The sequence below is a fragment of the Pollicipes pollicipes genome, unplaced genomic scaffold (genome assembly GCF_011947565.3).
Source record: "Pollicipes pollicipes isolate AB1234 unplaced genomic scaffold, Ppol_2.1 Scaffold_4219;HRSCAF=4965_pilon_pilon_pilon, whole genome shotgun sequence".
Classification (NCBI taxonomy): domain Eukaryota; kingdom Metazoa; phylum Arthropoda; class Thecostraca; order Pollicipedomorpha; family Pollicipedidae; genus Pollicipes; species Pollicipes pollicipes.
In genome coordinates, this window is record NW_023596448.1 from 14,733,669 (window position 1) to 14,754,643 (window position 20,975).

The 20,975-nt window shown below is 50.1% G+C and overlaps 1 protein-coding gene and 1 non-coding gene across 2 annotated transcripts in view; both read left to right on the top strand.

Annotated features, from left to right (window-relative positions):
• Positions 1 to 3,495: 3,495 nt before the first annotated feature.
• The window catches only part of LOC119094917 (FAD-dependent oxidoreductase domain-containing protein 2), a 95,460-nt gene continuing 77,980 nt past the window's right edge, over positions 3,496 to 20,975 (top strand). Inside the window, exon 1 of the mRNA XM_037217828.1 lies at positions 3,496 to 3,525. Within this exon, the coding sequence (XP_037073723.1) occupies positions 3,496 to 3,525 (30 nt within the window). The remainder of the gene's footprint in view (positions 3,526 to 20,975) is intronic.
• LOC119096121 (U2 spliceosomal RNA) lies at positions 9,053 to 9,250 on the top strand. The gene has a single exon (XR_005094015.1). It is a non-coding gene; the product is annotated as a U2 spliceosomal RNA (small nuclear RNA).

Genomic DNA, 20,975 nt, shown 5'->3' on the forward strand with positions numbered 1-20,975 from the left:
GGTCGGCAAGCGATTAGGGAATCGACGGCGAGCAGTGCTCACCCCGCCGCGCATGGGCACAAGCTCACATGACACTTTGCAGAGCATCTTGTTGCAACTAGAGTCGTCCGCGCACTCTCCGTTGGTCGAGACGCGCAGCGGTTGCGTCGGCACACTCGCGCGTTACCGGAGGTCGCCGATGGTTGTCGCCCATGGAGCGGTCGCCGGAGACGACGACGCCAGTGCGCTTTTCGTCACGTCACGCCACTGGCAATCACGGATGACGTGACCAGACATCGGTCACGTGACAGCACAACCTCACTATCAATAGGTGCCCAGCGTTGGCGAGAGGCAGAACACATTCTCGCACCGCGTCTGTGGGCGTGCAACTGACGCCGGGACGCGCGTCGCAACGGTCGCATATCGCCCAGCCGCTGCTAGTGCCAGCATGGCCGCTAGATCGCTGTCGCACCGGGCGCCGAGAGCCAGGGATGGTCGTCCTGCGTCTGCGGTGGTTGCGCGTTCCCGGCAGCTGGGGAGTTGTGTTGCCGACATGTTGCAAGTTGAGTGCGGCGTCGCGCCGCGTCACGTGGTAGAGTACGGCCGCGCATTTAAGGCGAGGACGCCCATGCGGCTGAGAAATGACGCCAGGCCGGCAAGGCCTCACGACCTCCGGCTGCGGTGCCCGTGCAGGCAACACAGCCGAGCATTGGACGGCCCGCACGCGATTCGTGAATGCCACGCTGCCGGCAGAGAACTCTGGCCGAAGGGCGTGCAACACTGATATGCACAGCCGGCGACCATGGTCATTGTCAGGCGTTGGGTCTGTATGCCGTTCGCTTGCACAACCATGGGATGCATTGGCGTCGCATGTTGGCAGCCTGACGGCACGCGCTATTGGTGACATGGTATCGGCTGGCGAACCACGCCAACCCGCGGCAGTGCGAAAGCAAGCTCCAGTAACCTCTCCAATGATCAAAAATGAGTTCAATATTATGGTCCCCATGTAGGAGACGTATCAGAAATGATGCTGATCAGAACATATTCGCATTCATAAAAGGTCATGTTTCATTAGAGGGAAACGGTAAAAAGTCAAACGGATGCGCTCCAGGCTCTGCAGCGCATTTACACGCGACAGTGTTTTACCAAAAAGGCCATACCTTCCTAATGCCATGGTACGGTGTAGCACCCCGCCAATAGGGTGAAGCGCTGGCTCACCCCGCTCCCCATGGTGGGCATGGGCGGGGGGAAGGCCGTCGGCGGGAGCGGCATCTGCACCGTCATTGCTCCCTGGATTGCAACCCTGAGGCCGTCGGCGACCTCACCGCAGCCAGACGAGACGTCCGCGGCGACGACACAAGACTGGGTCGCCTCAAGGCGTGACGCCAGACGAGGAACGCCGGTGGCAAAATTGCGACCACACGAGAAGGCCGCAGTTCCTCAACGCCTACGGACATTGCAGAGAAGTGGCAAACCCATAGCCGGCCGTCGAGCACAGGGAACGGGCGGGGGCTACACGCCGGAGTTCTACACAGTCCGGAGGAACGGGAAGCATCTCGCGTTGATACCATATGATTACACTAATGCACAGAACAAATGATAATCAGTACAGCACGTGCACATGCCCCGCAAGCAAAAAGAGAAGGGGTGGGGTTTAGGGGTGGGGACTGGGAATGTCTTGATCATTTTTCCTAAATACACCAACACACGGATTAGATGATAATAAGTAGAACATAATTCAGGGGATGGGGCAGCATCTCGTTGTGGTTGCCATTCGATTCAACCCATACACGGAACAAATAAGGATCAACTGCACCCACACAGTGGGCATGAAACCCTAAGGGGGGGGGGCAGACATCTCGTTTTGCAGTAATTACACTAATACACAGATCAAATAAAACACTAGGACATGGGGAGGTGCGGCAGTACTACACTTTGATCTTACTCAAAATGCCGAAAAGCGATGCAGTTGCAACTGCAACAGGTGCATTTGTGCGGTCCCGGCCGCTGTCGCTTTGGAAGGCCGACGTGCACGCGCCTGGCCCGTGCGCCGGGTCTGCGACAGATTAGCGACCGTCGGCGAGCAGTGCTCACCCCGCCGCGCGTGGGCACCAGCTCTCATGACACTTTGCAGAGCATCTTGTTGCAACTTGAGTCATCCCCGCAATCCCCGTTGGTCGAGACGCGCAGCGGTTACGTCGGCACACTCCAGCGTGACCGGAGGTCGCAGATGGTTTGCGCCCATTGAGCGGTCACCGGCACCGACGACCCCAGTGCGTTGTGCGTCAAGTCATCCGACTGGCGATCATGGATGACGTCGGCGACCTCATCGCAGCCAGACGAGACGTCACGTCCGCGGCGAAGACACAAGACTGCGTCGCTTCGAGGCGTGACGCCAGGCGAGGAACGCCTGTGGCAAAACTGCGACCACACGAGAAGGCCGCATTTGCCCAACGCCTACAGACATTGCAAGGATGTGGGAAACCCACAGCCGGCCGGCGAGCCCAGGGTACGGACGGGAGCTACACGCCGGAGTGCTACACAGTCCTTGGGTACGGGAAGCATCTCGTGTTGATACCATATGATTACACTAATGCACAGAACAAATAGTAATCAGTACAGCACGTGCACACGCCCCGCAAGCAGAAAAAGCAAGGGGGTGGGAATGTCTTGATCATTGTCGTGTAAATACACCCACACACGGACTAGATGAGAATAAGTAGAACATAATTCAGGCAATGGGGCAACATCTCTTTGTCACTGTCGTTGGTTTGCACCAATACACAAAACAAACAAGGATTAATTGCGCTCACACAGCGGCCATAAAAGCCTAAGGGGTGGGGGTGGGGGGGGGGGGGGGGGTGGGAACAGCTCGTGATGCGTTGATTACCCAAATACACAGATCAAGTAAAACACTAGCACAAAGGTAGGGGGGGGGGGGCAGTACTAAACTTTGATCTTAGACAAAATGCCGATAAGCGATGCAGATGCAATTGCAAGAGGTGCATTTGTGTCGTCCCGGCCGCTGTCGCTCTGGAAGGCCGACATGCACGCGCCTGGCCAAGTGAGCTGGGTCGGCGAGCAATTAGCGACCGACAGCGAGCAGTGCTCACCCCGCAGCGCATGGGCACCGGCTCAAAAAACACTTTGCAGAGCATCTTGTTGCAACTTGAGTCGTCCGCGCAATCTCCGTTGGTCGAGACGCCCAGCGGCTGCGTCGGCACACCCGTGCGTTAACGGAGTTCGCCGACGGTTTGCGCCCATGGACCGGTCGCCGGCGCCGACGACGCCAGTGCGTTGTTCGTCACGTCACCCGACTGGCTTTCACGGATGACGTGACCAGACATCGGTCACGTGACAGCACACAGTCACTATCAATAGGTGCCCATTTTTGCCGAGACACAGAACACGCCCTCGCACCGCGCGTGTGGGCGCGCAACTGACGCCGGGGCGCGCGTCGCCACCGTCGACAAACTCAAAACCGCCGCTACTAGAGAGTGCCAGCATAGCCGCGAGATGGCTGTCGTACTGGGCGCCGAGAGCCAGGTTGGTCGTCCTGCGTCTGCGGTGGTGGCGCGTTCCCGGCAGCTGAGGAGTTGTGTTGCCGACTTGTTGCATGTTGAGTGCGGCTTCGCGCCGCGTCACGTGGTAGAGCGCGGTCGTGCATCGCAGGCGAAGACGCCCATGCAGCTGAGGAATGACGCCAGGCCGGCAAGGCCGCACGGCCTCCGGCTGCGGTGCTCGTGCAGGGAACACAGCCGACCATTGGACGGCCCGCAGGCGATATGTGAATGCCACGCGGCCGGCAGAGACATCTGGCCGCAGGGCGTGCAACACTGATATGCACAGCCGGCGACCATGGTCATTGTCAGGAGATTTGCCTGCATGCCGTTTGCTTGTACAACCATGTGATGCATTGGCGTTGCATGTTGCCGGCCTGACGACACGCGCTGTTGGTGACATGGCATCGGCCGGCAAACCAGGCCAACCCGAGGCAGGGCGAGAGCAAGGTCCAGTAAGTGCGCCAATGTTCAAAAAGGAGTTCAATTTTCTGGTCCCCATGTGGGTGACGTATCAGACATGATGCTGATCAGAACATATTCGCATTCATAAAAGGTCATGTTTCATTACAGGAAACAGTAAAAAGACAAGCGGATGCGCTCCAGGCTCTACAGCGCATTTACATGCGAGTGTTTTACAAAAAAGCCATACTTCCATAATGCCACGGCACGGTGCAGAGTGCCGCCAATGGGGTGAAGCGCTGGCTCACCCCGCTCCCCATGGTGGGCATGGGCGGCGGGGAAGGAAGTCGGCGGGAGCCGCATCCGCCGCGTCAATGCTCCATGGATTGCAGGTCTTAGGCCGTCGGTGACCTCACCGCAGCCAGACGGCACGTCCGCGGCGACGACACAAGACTGCGTCGCCTCGAGGCGTGACGCCACCCGAGGAACGCTGGTGGCAAAACTGCGGCCACACGAGAAGGCCGCAGTTCCTCAACGCCTACGGACATTGCAGGGAAGTGGCAAACCCATAGCCGGCCGGCCAGCCCAGGGAATGGGCGGGGGCTACAGGCCGGAGTGCTACATTGTCCGGGGTCACGGGAAGCATCTCGTGTTGATTCCATATGATTACACTAATGCACAGATCAAATAATAATCAGTACAGCACGTGCACACGCGCCGCTAGCATAAAAAGGAGGGGGGGGGGGAATGTCTTGATTATTGTCATGTAAATACACCAACACACGGAGTAGATGAGACTAAGTAGAACATAATTCAGGTAATGGGGCAGCATCTCGTTGTGATTGTCATTCGATTGCACCAATACACGGAAAAATAAGGACCAACTGGACCCACACAATGGGCATACAACCCTAAGGGGGGGAGGGGGACATCTCGTGATGCGGTGATTACACAAATACACAGATCAAATTAAAGACTAGGACAAGTGGAGGGGCGGCAGTACTACACTTTGATCCGAGCCAAAAGGCCGAAAAGCGATGCAGATGCAACTGCAACAGGTGCATTTGTCGGCACACTTGCGCGTGACCGGAGGTCGCCGACGATTTGCGCCCATGGAGCGGTCGGCGGCGCCGACGACGCTAGTGCGTTGTTCGTCACGTCACCCGACTGGCAATCACGGATGACGTGACCAGACATCGGTCACGTGACAGCACACCATCACTATCAATAGGTGCTCAGTGTTGGCGAGAGGCAGAACACATTCTCGCACCGCGTCTCTGGGCGTGCAACTCACGCCGGGACACGCGACGCTACGGTCGAAAATCGCCCAGCCGCTGCTAGTACCAGCATGGCCGCTATATCGCTGTCGCACCGGGCGCCGAGAGCCAGGTTGGTCGTCCTGCGTATGCCATGGTGGCGCGTTCCCTGCAGCTGGGGAATTGTGTTGCCGACTTGTTGCAAGTTGAGTGAGGCGTCGCTCCGCGTCACGTGGTAGAGCGCGGCCGCGCATCGCAAGCGAAGACGCCCATGCAGCTGAGGAATGGCGCCAGGCCGGCAAGGCCGCACGGCGTCCGGCTGCGGTGCCCGTGCAGGGAACACTGCCGACTATTGGACCAGCCAGACGGCCAGACCAGACGGCCAGCCAGACGGCACGTCCGCGGCGACGACACAAGACTGTGTCGTCTCAAGGCGTGACGCCAGACGAGGAACGCCGGTGGCGAAACCGCAACCACACGAGAAGGCCGCAGTTGCCCAACACCTACGGACATTGCAGTGAAGTGGCAAACCCACAGCCGGCCGGCCAGCCCAGGGAACGGGGGGGGGGGGGGGGGGGGGGGGGTACACGCCTGTGTGCTACACAGTCCGGGGTCACGGGAAGCATCTCGTGTTGATTCCATATGATTACACTATTGCACAGATCAAATAATAATCAGTACAGGACGTGCACACGCGCCGCTAGCAGAAAAAAAACTATCTTTTGCTTTGGTACCTGTACGGCCGGCGGAGGGAAGAGCTACGCTGGCTGCAGGGTTGGATTACTGCCATACTGGGAAATGCTGTGAGGCGGCAGCTGACATTGGGATGTCACTGAAAATGGTTTTGCATCGATCGGGGTTCTTTTGGGCCGACTGAGGGCCATGAGGCATTTGCTGGCGATATGATGTCACTGGTTTTTGACTGGGTATGTGACGTCACTGGTCGTGAGGTTTTCGGGCTCTTTCGGGACAAATGAATGCCGTAAGGCATCACCTGACGATGTGTCGCCAATGGCACTCGATTAAACATCAGGCGCAATAGGCCTCATTCTATCTTTACCTTTCGCACCTGTCTGCTGCAAGCATTTTTGTGCCGAATAACGGTTCGACCGAATCACCTGAATGTGTGGTGTCACTTATTATCACTTGATGTGAGTGCACTTAGGCCCCACGGCCACGGTGTATCATGTTCCGTGAAGTATCATCGGATAACGTGACGTCACTGATATTCGACTAAATTTTGGTCGCAGCAGGCCGTGCTTCATTTTTTCCTTCGTACCTGTCTACTGCAAGCATTGGGGTGCTGAATGAAAGCTACCAAATCGCCTGAGTGTGTGACGTCAGTGGTCATGAGTTTCACCGGTGTTTTTGGGCCCATTGAAAACCACATGGTATCAGCCATCGACGTCACTGCTATGCGACTGGTTGTGTGACGTCAATGGTTGTGGGTTTTCACGGGCTCTTTTGAACCGGCCGAATGACGTAAGGCATCAGCTGACGATATGACGTCTCGGATATTTGGCTGAACGTCAGGCAGGAGGCCATGCTTCATCTATACCTTTCGTACCTGTCTGCTGCAAGTATTGGCGTGCTGAAGGGAGGCTCTGCCGAATGACCTATGTATGTGTGACGTCACTGGTCATGAGTTTTTATTGATTTTGGGGGGCCAACTAAAGGCCACAAAGCATAAGCTAGCGATGTGACGTCACTGGCATTCGACTGTATGTGATGTCACTTGTCATGCGATTGGACCGCCTCTTTTTGGCCGACGTAAGGTCATAGGGCATTAACTGACGATGTGACGTCACTGGTGTTCGAATAAACTTCAGGCGGGACAGGCCATGCTCCCCCTTTACGTTTGGTACCTGTCCATTGCAAGGATTGGCATGGTGAAGGAAGGCTCTACCGAATTACCTCAACGTGGAAAGTCACTGACCATGAATTTTTATAGACTGTTTTGAACCCACTATAGGCCATACCACATCAGCTGACCATATGACGTCACTGGTTTTCGACTAGACATTATGCGTAACAGGCCATGTTCTATCTTTACCTTTCTTACCTGTCTACTGCAAGCATTCGCGTGCTATGTCAAGGCGATGCTGAACCATCTAAGTATGTGACGCCACCGGTCATGAGTTTATACAGGTGCACTTGGGCCCACCAATGTGACAAAACATCATGTCCCGTGAAGTGTCGCGGGATGACATGACGTCACTGGTATTCCGCCCAACATCAAGCGCAATGTTCCATGTAATATCTTTACCTTTCGTACCTGTCTTTTACAAGCATTGGCGTGCTGAGTAAAGACTGTCGAATCTCCTGAGTGTGTAACGCCACTGGTTAAGAGTTGTTATGGGCTTTTTCAACCCGCTATATGGTGTAATGCATCAGCTGACGATATGACGTCACTGGTGTTCGACTTAACATTAGACGTAATAGGTCATGTCCATCGTTGCCTTTCGCGCGTGTTAAAAAATTGGTGAACTGAATGATGGCTCTGCCGAATCACCAGAGTGTGTGCTCATGAGTTTTTACAGGCTTTTTTTGGCTGAGTGGAAGCCAAAAGGCATCAGCTAACGGTATGTCGTCACTGGTAATTCACCGAATGTGTGACGTCACTGGTCATGAGTTTTTACGGGCCTTTTTGGGCCGACCTAAGGCCAAAAGGCGCTAGAGAGCGATATGACGTCACTAGTATTCAATTAAGCATCAGGTGCAATCAGTCATGTTTCATCTTTTCTTTTCGCACCTATCTACTGCAAGTATTCGCGCGTCACATAAAGGCTCTGCCCAATCACCTGAGCGTGTGATGCAACTGGTCATGAGTTTACTCGGGTTTACTCGGGCTGATTGAAGGGCATCAAGCATCATCTGACGATGTGACGTCACTGGTGTTCAACTAAACACCAGGCGCAGCAGGCCATGTTCGTCTTTACCTTTCGTACCCGTCTATTGTAAGCAGTCTCTTGTCTCTTGGGGGTGTAACTTCATTGGTCATGAGTTTTTACGGGGTGTTTTGAACCTCCCTTGGGGTAAAAGACATCAGCTGACGACGTGACGTCACTGATATTTGACTTGACCTCATGCGCAACAGGCCATGTTCCATCTTTACTTTTCGCACCCGGCCACTGCAAGCATTCGCGTGCTATATGAAGGTCTTGCCGATTCACCTGAGTATTCACCCGCACACACGAGACTCGACAGAGCCTTCAGTCAGCACGTCAATACTTGTAATAGACAGGTACGAAAGGTAAAGGTAGAACATGGCCTGTCGCGCCTGATGTTAAGTCGGACACCAGTGACGTCATATCGTCAGCTGATGCATTATGCCGTATAGGAGGTTGAAATGAGCCCGTAAAAACTCTTGGCCAGTGACGTTACACATGCAGGAGACTCGACAGAGTCCTCATTCAGCACGCTAATAGTTGTAATAGACGGGTACGAAACGTAAAGATGGAACATGGTCTGCTGCGCTTGATGTAAAGTCGAATACCAGTGACGTCGTATCATCCCGTGATGCTTCATGGGATATGATGTTTTTTGGCATTGGGCGGCCCAAGAGAATCCGCACAAACTTATGACCAGTGACATCATACACTGAGATGATTCGGCATCGGATCGCGCCGGGGAGTTGTTGCGCCGGCGCCATCTGCGCCGCAGCTGGTGGCGCCACCGCGGCTTGCCTAATGTAGTAACGTAAGGTGGCGCCACCAGAACGCCCTGTTCGGTGCGCGACCTGGCGCTTGTTCACTTTGTTCATGCCATTCTTATAATGCTATTAATTGAACTTTATCAAACAACCGTGTCGCGGGTAAATGCCCTCCACATCGTGGAGCGGCATCCGAGTTTCTTTTTGCTTCTCTTGTTATCAAACATGTACTTTTCTGAACAAAAAATATCTTCTTATCAGCTTAATATCTGATACGTCCCCTACATGGGGACCAGAATATAAAACTGATTTCTGAACACTGGCGGGACTACTGGACCTTGCTCCTGCCCTGCCGCGGGTTGGCCTAGCATAGCACTACAGCCAGGATCGGCCTATTTTTTGCTGTCAGCGGTGCCAATAAATCAATATGCTCTACTACATGTATAATCAGTATGTGTTTCAATATGGCTTAGCAATTATGCTGCATGCGCGCCGCTGCTGGCACACATCCAAGACACATCGCCTCAGATGTGTCGGCCTATGCAAAACCAAGCACGAACAGAGCATGGCGTGAGCCAACAACAAAATCAACGACTACATAGCAAACAATGAAGAAACACACCAAGACAGAACCCACACAAAACACAAACCAACACAAAAAGCAGCAACAGCACAGTGGAGGCCAGCGAAAACCCATGCTTGACATCAGCTCAAAGCCGGCCGATACCATATCACAAACAGCGCGTGCCGTCAGGCTGGCAACATGCAACGCCAACGCATCCTATGGTTGTACAAGCCAACGCCACACAGACAAAACGACTGGCAATGACCAAGGCCGCCGGCTGTCCATAGCATCTTTGCGCGCACCACGGCTAGATGTCATGTCCGCAACGTGGCATTCACACATCGCCTGCGGGCCGCCCAATGGTCGGCTGTGTTCCCTTCACGGGAACCGTAGCCAGATGCCGTGCGGCATTGCCGGCCTGGCGGCATTGCCACGCTCCATGGGCGTCTTCGCTTCCGAAGCGCGGCCGCGCTCTACCGAATGACGCGGCGCGACGCCGACCTCAACTTGTAACAAGTCGGCAACACAGCTCCCCGACACCCGGGGACGCGCCAACACCATAGGCGCAGGACGCCCAAACGTTCCTCTCGGCGCCCGAATCGAAAGCCATCTAGCAGTCATGCTGGCACCGTGCTGGATTTCACATTAGCACTAACATATGTCGAAAAAACGTCCATTTCAAAAATGGGGCGTTTTTCGCATCAAAGTGGCCCCGGCCGGACTTGTGATAACTTGCATGTCGACAACAACGCCACTGAATGCATGTTCCACCACTGTGTATCGTCTGCACGGGCAATCTGCTTCCAAACCGAGCGGCTCTCAGAAAAAAAACCATGGACATTTCCGGCCATCAAGAGCGCTATATGTTTCCACCAACGCACTAATGTTTTCCTATATGTCATTCGACGCGCAATCGCACAGCCAACACAATGGTCTAACTTAAAACATTAACACACGCATAGTTTGAAAGTTATTTCCAAAAAACACTCAAACGGCTCGCGATGTTGATTTTGCAATCGCTACACAAACCGTTTGCGTCCACAGAAACACTTGCCAATGCACTTACACACTAAATGGACCATGCACTTTCAACTAAAAATGAAAAAATTGCATTTGGAAAAAATTCAATTCTTCCACAAAATAGCCCCCCCCAAAAAAAATTCCGTCAGCATCCGGTGATCAAAAATCTCGTCAACAAGTGATAACATCAGTATGCATCGTTAGCAAGTCAAAGCAAAATTCTATTTTCATTGGATCGCTAGATATCAATTTGGACTATTTTGTTACCTGAAAAACAGCTCCATTTAATCTTAACATGCATCGGATTTGCACGCCCCCTGGATTTCAAATTGGCCCTCATATGGGTGGAAAAACGTCCGTTTATGAAAAGGACGTTTTTCGCATCAAAGTGCCTGCGGCCGGATTTGTGATCACTTCCATGATGACATCAACGCCACTGAATGCTTGTTCCACCACTGTGTGTTGTCTGCACCGGTATTCTGGTTTCCAACGGAACGGCTCTCAGAAACAAAAGCATTGAAACTTGCGGCCATCAAGAACGCTATGTTTCCAGCAACGCACTAAAGTTGTAATGCAAGTCATTCGAGGCACCATCGCACGGCGAACGCCATGCAACATTAGTGCGTTCCTGGAAACATATTTCGTTCTTGATGGCGGCAAATTTCCATGGTTTTGTTTCTGAGAGCCCCTCCGTTTGAAAGCAGATTGCCGGTGCAGACGATCCACAGTGGTGGAACAAGCATTCAGTGGCGTTGTTGTCAAGATGCAAGTGGTCACAAATCTGGCCGCGGCCGCATTGATGAAAAAAACGGGTAATTTCAGCAAAGGGACGTGTTTTCGATCCATATGGGGGTCAGCATGAAAGCCAGCACCCGTACAAGTCCGATGCATGTTCAGATTGAAAACAGCCGTTTTTCGGCTAGTAAAATGTTCCAAACTCATATCTAACGAACCAATGAAAATCAAAAGGTGCTTCAACTTGCAAACGATGTAAGCCGATGCTACCACTTGTTGACAACATTTTTACTCACCGGGGGCCGACCGAAAAATTATGGGGGGCCATTTTGTCGAAAACATGAAAATTTTCCAAACGCGATTTTTTCATTTCTGCATGAAAGGGCATGAACCAATTAGTGTGTAAGTGCAGCGACAAGGGTTTTGTGCAGGAAAACCACTTGTGCAGCAATTGCAAAATCACCATAGAGCGCCGTTTGAGAGAGTTTTTTTGAAACTAACTTCAAAACTATACGTGCGGTTATGGAATAAGTTATGCCATCGTGTTCGCCGTACGATTGCGCGAAGCATGATATATAGTGAAACATTCGTGTGTTGCTGTAAACATATAGCCATTTTTCATAACCGCAAATTCCCTGGTTTTGTGTCTGAGAGTCGCTCCGTTTGAAAGCAGATTGCCGGTGCAGACGACGCATAGTGGTGGAACAAGCATTCAGTGCCGTTGCTGTCAAAATGCAAGTGATCGCAAGTCTGGCCACGGCCACTTTGATGCGCAAAAACGACCCATTTCAGAAACGGACGTTTTTTCGACCCAACTGAGGGCCAATATGACATGAAGCAAGCGTACAAATTGGATGCATGTTCAGATTGAAAACAGCCGTTTTTCGGCTAGTAAAATGTTCCAAACTCATGTCTAACGAACCAATAAAAATCGAACGGTGCTTTAACTTGCAAACGATGTAAGCCGATGTTACCACTTGTTGACAACATTTTTGCTCACCGGGTGCGGAACGAAAATTTCGGGGAAGCCATTTTGCGAAATAAATGAAAACTTTCCAAACGCAATATTTTGATATCTGAATGAAAGGGCATGGTCCAATTAGTGTGTAAGTGCAGCAGGAAGTACTTCTGTGCGGGCGAACAGCTTGTGCAGCAATTGAAAAATCAGCATCGAGCGCCTTTTGCGAGAGTTTTTTGCAAATAACTTGCAAACTATACGTGCGTTAATGTTTTAAGTTATACCATCGTGTTCGCCGTGCGATTGCGCGTCGAATGATATATAGCAAAACATTAGTGCGTTGCTGGAAACATATAGCATTCTTGATGGCCGCATACTTCCATGGTTTTCTTTCTGAGAGTCGCTCCGTTGGAAAGCCGACTGGCGGTGTAGACGACACACAGTGGTGGAGAAAGCATTCAGTGGCGTTGTAGTCAACATGAAAGTGATCGCAAATCTGGCCTCGTCCACTTTGATGCCAAAAATGGCCCATTTCAGAAACGGACGGTTTTTGCACCCATTTGAGGGCCAATATGAAATTCACCACGCGTACAAATTGGATGCATGTTCAGATTGAAAACAGCCGTTTTTCGGCCCGTAAAATGTTACAAACTCATATCTAATGAACCAATAAAATTCGAAGACAGCTTTAACTTACAAGCGATGTAAGCCGATTCTTCCACTTGTTGACAACACTTTTGCTCACCTGTGCAGACTGGAAATATTGGGGAGGCCATTCTGTTGAAATAATTGAAGATTTTCCAAATGCGATTTCTTCTATATATGAATAAAAGGGCATGGTCCAATTAGTATGTAAGTGCAGCGGCAAGAATTTCTGTGCAGGCAAACTGCTTGTGCAGTAATCACAAAATCAACATCGAGCGCCGTTACGGAGAGTTTTAAGGAAATACATTCAAAACTATACGTGCGTTAATGTTGCAAGCTACACCATCGTTATCGCCGTGCGATTGCGTGTCGAAAGATGCATAGTAAATTATTAGTGGGTTGTTGGAAACATCTAGCATTCTTGATGGCTTCAAATTTCCCTGGTTTTGTTTCTGAGAGCCGCTCCGTTTGAAAGCAGATTGCCGGTGCAGATGATACACAGTGGTGAAACAAGCATTGAGTGGCGTTGTTGTCAACATGCAATTGATCGCATGTCTGGTCGCGGCCACTTTGATGCAAAAACGGCCCATTTCAGAACTGGAGGTTTTTTCAACCCGTATGAGGGCTAATATGCCATCCAGCACGCGTACAAATTGGATGCATGTTCAGATTGAAAACAGCCGTTTTTCGGCTAGTAAAATGTTCTAAACTCATATCTAACGAACCAATGAAAATCGAAGGGTGCCTTAACTTGGAGACGATGGAAGCCGATGCTACCACTTGTTGACAACATTTTTGCTCACCGGGTGCCGACCGAAAATTTTGGAAGGCTCCTTTGTCGAAAGAAAATAAAAAATTTCAAACCCCATTTTATTGATTTCTGTATGATATGGCGTGGTCCAACTATTGTGTTAATGCCGCGGCAACTGTTTTTGTGCCGGCAAGCCGCTTGTGCAGCATTTGCATAATCAACATCGAGCGCCGTTTACGAGGTTTTATTGGAAATAACTTCAAAACTCTATGTGCGTTAATGTTTTAAGTTTACCATAGTGATCGCCGTGCGCGTGCGCGTCGAATGATATATAGTATAACATTCGTGTGTTCCTGGATACATATAACATTCTTGATGGCCGCAAGTTCCCATGGTTTTGTTTCTGAGATCCGCTCCGTTTGAAAGCAGATTGCCGGTGCAGACGATACACATTGGTGGAACAAGCATTGAGTGGCGTTGTTGTCAACATGCAAGTGATCGTAAATCTGGTCAATGCCACCATGATGCAAAAACGACCCATTTTGGAATCGGACGTTTTCGGACCCACATAAGGACCAACATGAAATCCAGCACGCATACAAATTGGATGCGTGTTCAGATTGAAAACAGCCGTTTTTCGGCTAGTACAATGTTCCAAACTCATATCTAACGAACCAATGAAAATCGAAAGGTGCTTATTTTGCAAACGATGTAAGCCGATGTTTCCACTTGTTGACAACATTTTTGTTCACCGGGTGCCGACCGAAATTTTTGTAAGGGCCATTTTGTCGAAGAAAATGAATATTTTCCAAACGCCATTTTTCCAGTTCCGAATGAAAGGGCATGGTCCAAGTAGTGTGTAAGTGCGGCGGCAACTGTTTCTGTGCAGGCAAACAGCTTGTGCAGGAATTGCAAAGTCAACATCGGGCGCCGTTTGAGAGTTTTTTGGAACTTACTTCAAAACTATACGTGCGTTAATGTTTTAAGTTATACCATCGTGCTCGCCGTGTGATTGCGTGTCGAATGACATATAGTGAGACATTAGTGCGTTGCTGGAAGCATATAGCATTCTTGATGGCCGCAAATTCCCAGTGTCTTTTCTGAGAGACGCTCTGTTTGAAAGCAGTTTGCCGGTGCAGACGACACACCGTGGTGGAACAAGCATTCAGTGGCGTTGTTGTCAACATGCAAGTGATCGCATATCTGGCAGCGGCCACTATGATGCCAAAAACAGCCCATTTCAGAAACGGAGGTTTTTTGGACCCATTTGAGATTCCACATGAAATCCAGCGCGCGAATAAATTGGATCCATGTTCAGGTTGAAAACAGTCGTTTTTCGGCTAGTAAAATGTTCGAAACTCATGTCTAACGATCCAGTGAAAATCGAAGGGTGCATTAAACACGAGACCACGTAAGTCCATGTACCCACTTGTTGACATCATTTTTGCTCACCGGGTGCCGACCGAAAACATTGGGGGGGCCAAGTTGTCGAAGGAAATGAAAATTTTCTAAGCGCAATTTTTTGGATCTGAATGAAAGGGCATGGTCCACATAGTGTATAAGTGCAGCGCAAGTGCTTCTGTGCAGGGAAAGAGCTTGTGCACCAAGTGCAAAATCAACATGGTGCGCCGTTTGAGAGCTTTTTGGAAATGACTTCAAAACAATTCGTGTGTTATTGTTTACCACTTTCTATACCATTTACCAAACCATCGTCATTGCTGTGCAAATCCGCGTCGACTTATATAGAGTAAAACATTCGTGTGCGTCTGGAAACATATAGAATTCTTGATGGCCGCAAATTTCCCTGGTTTTGTTTCAGAGAGCCGCTCCGTTTCAAAGCAGATTGCCGGTGCAGACGATGCACCGTGGTGGAATAAGCATTCAGTGGCATTGTTGTCAACATGCAAGTAATCCCAGATGCGAAAAACGGCTCATTTTGGTAGTGGACGTTTTTCGGTCCAATAGGAAGGCCAACATGAAGTCCAGTTCGCGTACAAATCGGATAAATGTTCAGATTGAAAACAGCCGTTTTTCGGCTAGTAAAAAGTTCCAAACTAATATTGAACGAACGAATGAAAACCGAAGAGTGCTTTAACTTGCATACGATGAAAAACGATGATACCACTTGTTGACAACATTTTTGCACACCGGGGGCCGACCGAAACTTTTTGGGGAGCCATTTGTTCGAAAGAAACGAAAATTTCCATGGGCGATTCTTTCGTTTCTGAATGAAAAGACATGGTCCAATTAGTGTGTGTGTGCGGCGGCAGGTGCTTCTGTGCAGGCAAGCAACTTGTGCAGCAATTGCAAAGTCAGCATCGAGCGGCGTTTGAGAGGTTTTTGGAATTAACTTCCAAACTGTCTTTGCGTAAATGTTCTAAGTAACACCATCGAGTTCGCCCTGGGATTGCACCTCGAATGATATGTAGTAAAACATTAGTGGGTTGCCTTAAGCATACAGCATTCTTGATGGCCGCAAAGTTCCATGGTTTTGTTTCTGAGAGCTGCTCCGTTTGAAGCATTGAAAGCAATGAAAATCGAAAGGTGCTTTAAATAGCAGGCGATGTAATTCGATGTTGCCACTTGTTGACAACATTTTTGCTCACCGGGTGCCGACCGAACATTTTAGAGGGGCCATTCTGTCGAGAGACGTGAAAATTTTCCAAGCGCGATTTTTTTAGATCTGAATGAATGGGCATGGTCCAATTAGTGTGGAAGTGCAGCGGCAAGTGCTTCTGTGTAGGCAAACAGCTTGTGCAGCAACTGCAAAGTCAACATCGAGCGCCATTTGAGAGAGTTCTTTGGAAATAACTTCAAAATTATACGTGCGCTATTTGTTTAAGCTTATGCCATCGTGTTTGCCGTACGATTGCGCGTCAAATGATGTGTAGTAAACATTAGTGAGTTGCTGGAAACATATAGCATTCTTGATGGCCGCAAACTTCCATGGTTTTCTATCTGAGAGTCGCTCCGTTTGAAAGCAGATTGTTAGTGCAGACGATACACAGTGGTGGAACAAGCATTCAGTGGCGTTGTTGTCAACATGCAAGTGATCGCCGATCTGGACGCAACCACTTTGATGCGAAAAACGGCCCGTTTTAGAAACGGACATTTTTTCCACCCATGTAAGGGCCAATATGAAAGCCAGCACGCTTACAAATTTTATGCATGTTCAGATTGAAAACAGCCGTTTTTCGGCTAGTAATTTGTTCCAAGCACATATCTAACAAACTAATGAGAATCCAAGCGTGCCTTGACTTGCAAACGATGTAATTCTATGTTGCCACTTGTTGACAACATTTTTTCCCACCGGGTTCCGACCGAAATTTTAAGGAAGGCCGTTTTTTTGAAAAACTTAATTTTTTCAAACGCAATTTTTTTCTTTCTGAATGAAAGGGCATGGTCCAATTAGTGTGTAAGTGCAGCGGAAAGTGTTTCTGTGCAGGAAAACAGCTTGTTCACCATTTGCAAAATCAGCATCGAGCGCCGTTTGAGGGAGTGCTTTGGAACTAACTTCAAAACTATGCGTGCGTCAATGTTTTAAGATATACCATCGTGTTCGCCGTGCGAATGCGCGTCGAATGACATATAGTAAAACATAGCTGCGTTGCTGGAAACATATTGCATTCTTGATGGCCGCAAGTTTTCATGGCTCTGTTTCTAAGAGCCGCTCCGTTTAAAATGAGAATACCGGTCCAGACGATACACAAGCACAAAACACCAGCATTCAGTGGCGTTGTTAACATGCACGTGATGGCAATTCTGGCCGCGGCCACTTTGATGCGAAAAACGGCCCATTTGCGAAACGGACGTTTAATCGGCCCATTTGAGGGCCAGTACGAAATCCAGCACGCGTCCAAATTGGATGCATGTTCAAATTGAAAACAGCCATTTGTCGGCTAGTAAAATGTTCCAAACTCAAGTCTAACGAACCAATTTAAATCGAACGGTGCTTCAACATGCAAACGATGTAAGCCGATGATGCCACTTGATGACAACATTTTTTTCACCGGGTGCCCACCAGAAATATTGGGGGGGGGCCATTTTGTTGATAAAAATGAAAATTTTCCACACGCGATTTTTTCACTTCTTAATGAAAAGGCATGGTCCAATTTGTGTGTAAGTGCAGCGGCAAGTGTTTCTCTTCAGGCAAACAGCTTGTGCAGCAAATGCAAAATGAATATCCGGCGACATTAACAAAATGGCAAGCATTAACACACGCATTGTTTTGAAGTCATTTCCAAAAAACTCTCAAACGGCGCCCGATGTTGATTTTGCAATTGCTGCACAAGCTCTTTGCCTGCACAGAAGTACTTGCGGCTGCACTTACACACTAAATGGACCATGCCCTTTCATTCAGATATGAAAAAATCGCGCTTGGAAAATTTTCACTTCTTTCGACAAATTGGCCCTCCCAAAATTTTTGGTCGGCACCCGGTGTGCAAAAATGTTGTCAACAAGTGGGTACATCGACTTACATTGTGTGCTGTTTAAAGCACCCTTGGATTTTCACTGGATCGTTAGACATGAGTTTGGAACATTTTACTAGCCGAAAAACGCCTGTTTTCAATATGATCATGCATCCAATTTGTGCGCGTGCTGGATTTCATTTTGGCCCTCATATGGGTCGAAAAAACGTCAGTTTCTATAATGGGCCGTTCATCGCATCCAAGTGGCCGCGGCCAGATTTGCCATCACTTGTATGTTGACAACAACACCACTGAATGCTTGTTCCACCACTGTACATCGTCTGCACCGGCAATCTGTTTTCAATCGGAGTGGCTTTGAGAAACAAAACCACGGAAATTTGCGGCCATCAAGAATGCTATATGTTTCCAGCAACGCACTAATGTTTTGCTATATATCATTCGACACGCAATCGCACGGCGAAGAGGATGGTATAACTTAAAACATTAACGCACGTATAGTTTGCAAGTTGTTACCAAAAAGCTCTCAAACGGCGCTAGATGCTGATTTTGGCAATCGCTGCACAAGCTGTTTGCCTGCACAGAAACACTTGCCACTGCACATACACAGTAATTGGACCATGCCCTTTCATTCAGAAATGAAGAAATCGCGTTTGGAATATTTTCATCTTTTTCGACAAAATGACCCCCCAAAGTTTTCGGTCGGCACCCGTTGAGCAAAAATGTTGTCAATTAGTGGTAACATCGGACTACATCGTTTGCAACTTAAAGCACCCTTCGATTTTCATTGGTTCGTTAGATATGAGTTTGGAGGATTTCACTTGCCGAAAAACGGCTGTTTTCAATCTGAACATGCATCTAATTTTTACGCGTGCTGGATTTCATGTTGGTCCTCATATGGGTCGAAAAAATGTTCGTTTCTAAAATGGGCCGTTTTTTGCATCAATGTGGCCGCGGGCAGATTTGCCATCACTTGCGTGTTGACAACAACGCCACTGAATGCTTGTTCCACCACTGTGTATCGTCCGCACCGGCAATCTGCTTTTAAACGGAGCGGCTCTCAGAAACAAAACCATGGAAATTTGCTGCATTGAAGAATGCTATATGCTTCCAGCAACGCACTAATGTTTTGCTATATATCATTCAACGCGCAATCGCACGGCGAACACGATGGGATAACTTAAAACAATGACGCACGTATAGTTTGCTTGTTGATTCCAAAAGACTCTCAAACGGCGCTCGATGCTGATTTTGCAATTGCTGCGCAAGCTGTTTGCCTGCACAGAAACACTTGCCACTGCACTTACACACTAATTGGACCATGACCTTTCATTCCGAAATGAAAAAATCGCGTTTCGAAAATTTTCATTTTTTTTGACAAAATGGCCTCCCCCAAAAAATTTTGGCCGGCACCCGGTGAGCAAAAATGTTGTCAGCAAGTGGAATCATCGGCTTACATCGTTTGCAAGTTAAAGCACCCTTGGATTTTCATTGTTTCGTTAGATATGAGTTTGGAACTTTTTACCAGCCGAAATCGGCTGTTTTCAATCTGGGCGTCTTCGCTTGCGATGCGCCGCCGCGCTCAACCAGTTGACGCGGCGGGACGCCGCACTAAACTTGCAACAAGTCGGCAACACAACTGACGAGCTGCCGGGAACGCGCCACCACCGCAGACGCAGCACGACCAACCACTCTCTCGGCGCCTGGTGCGACAGCGATTTGGCGGCCATGCTGGCACTAGCAGCGGCTGAGTGATTTTCTACCGTATTGACGCGCGTCCCGGCGTCAGTTGCACGCCCACACACGCGGTGCGTGCGCGTGTTCTGTCTCTCGCCAATACTGGGCACCTTTTGATAGTGACGGTGTGCTGTCACGTGACCGATGTCTGGTTACGTCATCCGTGATTGTCATTCGTGTCACCTGGCGAACAACGCACTGGGGTCGTCGGTGCCTGTGACCGCTCAATGGGCGCAAACCATCTGCGACCTCCGGTCACGCTGGAGTGTGCCGACGTAACCGCTGCGCGTCTCGACCAACGGGGATTGCGGGGAGTACTCATGTTGCAACAAGATGCTCTGCAAACTGTCATGTGAGTTGGTGCCCATGCGCGGCGGGGTGAGCACTGGTCGTCGTCGGTCGCTAATCACTCGCCGACCCGGCGCACGGGGCAGGCGCGTGCACGTCGGCCTTCCAGAGCGACAGCGGCCGGCACGACAGAAATGCACCTGCTGCAGTTGCATCTGCATCGATTGTCGGCATTTTGGGTCAGATCAAAGTGTAGTCAAAGTGTAGTGTTTGTGTACTCACCGCATCACGAGAGATCCCCCACCCCTTATTGTTGTATGCTAACTGCGTGGGTGCAATTGTTCCTTATTTTTTGCGTGTATTGGTGCAATCGAACGACAGTCACAACGAGTTGCTGCCCCATTGCCTGAATTATGTTCTACTTATTCTTATCTAATCCGTGTGTTGGTGTATTTACGTGACAATGATCAAGACATTCGCACCTCCCTGCTATTTCTTCTAGCGGCGCGTGTGCACGTGCTGTACTGCTTATTACTTGATCTGTGCATTAGTGTAACCATATGGAATCAACACGAGATGCTTCCCGTGACCCCGGACGGTGTAGCACTCCGGCGTGTTACCCCCACCCGTTCCCTGGGTTCGCTGGTCGGCTGTGGGTTTGCCGCTTCTCTGCAATGTCCGTAGGCGTTGGGCAACTGCGGTCCTTCTCGTGTGGTGGCAGTTTTGCCACCGGCGTTCCTCGCTTGGCGTCACGCCTCGAGGCGACGCAGTCTTGTGTCGTCGCCGCGGACGTGCCGTCTGGCTGCGGTGAGGTCGCCGACCGCCTAAGGCCTGCAATCCAGGGAGCATTGACGGTGCGCTGTCGGATCCCGCCGACGACCTTCCCCCCCCCCAGACCATGCCCACCATGGGCAGTGGGGTGAGCCAGCGCTTCACCCCATTGGGGGCACGCTACACCGTTCCGTGGCATTATCGAAGTATGGCTTTTTTGTAAAACACT